General features: G+C 51.8%; 1 protein-coding gene across 1 annotated transcript; it reads right to left on the reverse strand.

Annotated features, from left to right (window-relative positions):
• Window positions 1-748: 748 nt before the first annotated feature.
• LOC132515593 (bolA-like protein 1) lies at window positions 749-1,063 on the reverse strand. The gene has a single exon (XM_060141959.1). The coding sequence runs from the start codon at window positions 1,061-1,063 to the stop codon at window positions 749-751; it is 315 nt and encodes a 104-aa protein (XP_059997942.1).
• Between the last annotated feature and the right edge of the window lie 291 nt (window positions 1,064-1,354).

Here is a 1,354-nt window from a genome sequence, read left to right on the forward strand (position 1 = left end):
TATGAGAAGAATCAAAATCTGATCTGTCCTCCTCCACTTCAAATCTTCTCATCGTCTACAGAATCATGACCCATCGCCTTCACGTAGCTTGCAGTACACTGAGTTCCAGCTCTGCCTCATCTCCCACTGTGCCTCGTCTGATGTTCCTTGGAGCATCCAATGCTGTTTCTCGCCTCGGTGCCTTTGCTGGTATTCTGCCCTCCTCCAGGACTGCCCTTCCTGGTGCTGGTTCATCCACACTCACCATTTAAGGCTCAGCTCTTCATACCATCCTACAGTCCAGTACCAGCTGGATTGGGAACCCTCAGGCCACCGTTTCTCCACTCTGTGTTGACTCCATCGGCACCTATACATCATAAGAACTTTTTTTCATATAATTTCTCGTTCAGTGTACACGATTATCTCCAACTTGCCAGGTCTGGTGGTTCCTTAGTCACAATTGAACGTGGAACAACTGGGCAGCTTTTCCTGATAGTCCAGGGCAAGAGCAGTAGTCAGAGATTCTGCTCTTCCCTTGGGTTAGCTTTCATGGGAATGGGTTGCTATGTCTGGGGAATATGTATGTGCCAGTAGAAAGGGGTCCAGGGATCCTCATCCCTTACAAATCCCAGGCCCCAGTACTTTATTCTCCCCCAGTGCATTCCCATCCTGGTCCTTCCTTGAGTTCTCTTGCTCCCTCCCAGACAATGGGGGACTGAGCCCTCATGTCCAGTTGGGGGTTCTCACTCCACTGGGCAGGGGTCTCTGACTAGATGGTCAGAGCATGGGCCAGCCCCACCAGCCCCTCAGACAGCACAGTGTGGACCAGCCAGTGCCATTGCAGGGGGCTCAGTCCCTGGAAGCGAGAGTCCACCACGGCCGCGCGGAAATGCACCTCCACTGCCCGGTGGGATATGTGGCCACTGCTCTCCATGAGCAGCTCCAGCACCTCGGGGTCCAGGGTCGGCTCCAACTTTGTGCAAATGGCCTTGGCGGGACGGATGGTCCCTGATCCTGCACTGTCCCGGACAGACAGACACAACCGCGTGGAGAACAGATACCTGACCAGGTACTCACTCAGCATCACTGTCCCTTCTGCTTTGGCTACAACAGTTCCACTCAGGGACAGGGCTCCTGACGTTCTGGGTGAAATGCAGTCCCCATAATAACTTTTACTTCTTGAGACTTACTATGTGACAGGTACTGTACTAAGTGCTTTACAAATATTAAATAATTTAATCCTCACAACAATCTTACGAGGTGGGTCATTATTCTCCCCATTTTACAGATTTAGGAAACTGAGGCCCAGAGAGAGTAAGTGACTTGCATACAGCCACACAGCCAGTAAACGGCAGAGCCAAGCAGGATGGCTCCA

This window comes from Lagenorhynchus albirostris, chromosome 2 (assembly GCF_949774975.1).
Source record: "Lagenorhynchus albirostris chromosome 2, mLagAlb1.1, whole genome shotgun sequence".
In the NCBI taxonomy this organism is placed as follows: Eukaryota; Metazoa; Chordata; class Mammalia; order Artiodactyla; family Delphinidae; genus Lagenorhynchus; species Lagenorhynchus albirostris.

What these genes read in the sequence shown, in the direction of transcription:
- LOC132515593 (XM_060141959.1), bottom strand. Translation starts at nt 1,063, where the DNA reads ATGCTGAGTGAGTACCTGGTCAGGTATCTGTTCTCCACGCGGTTGTGT.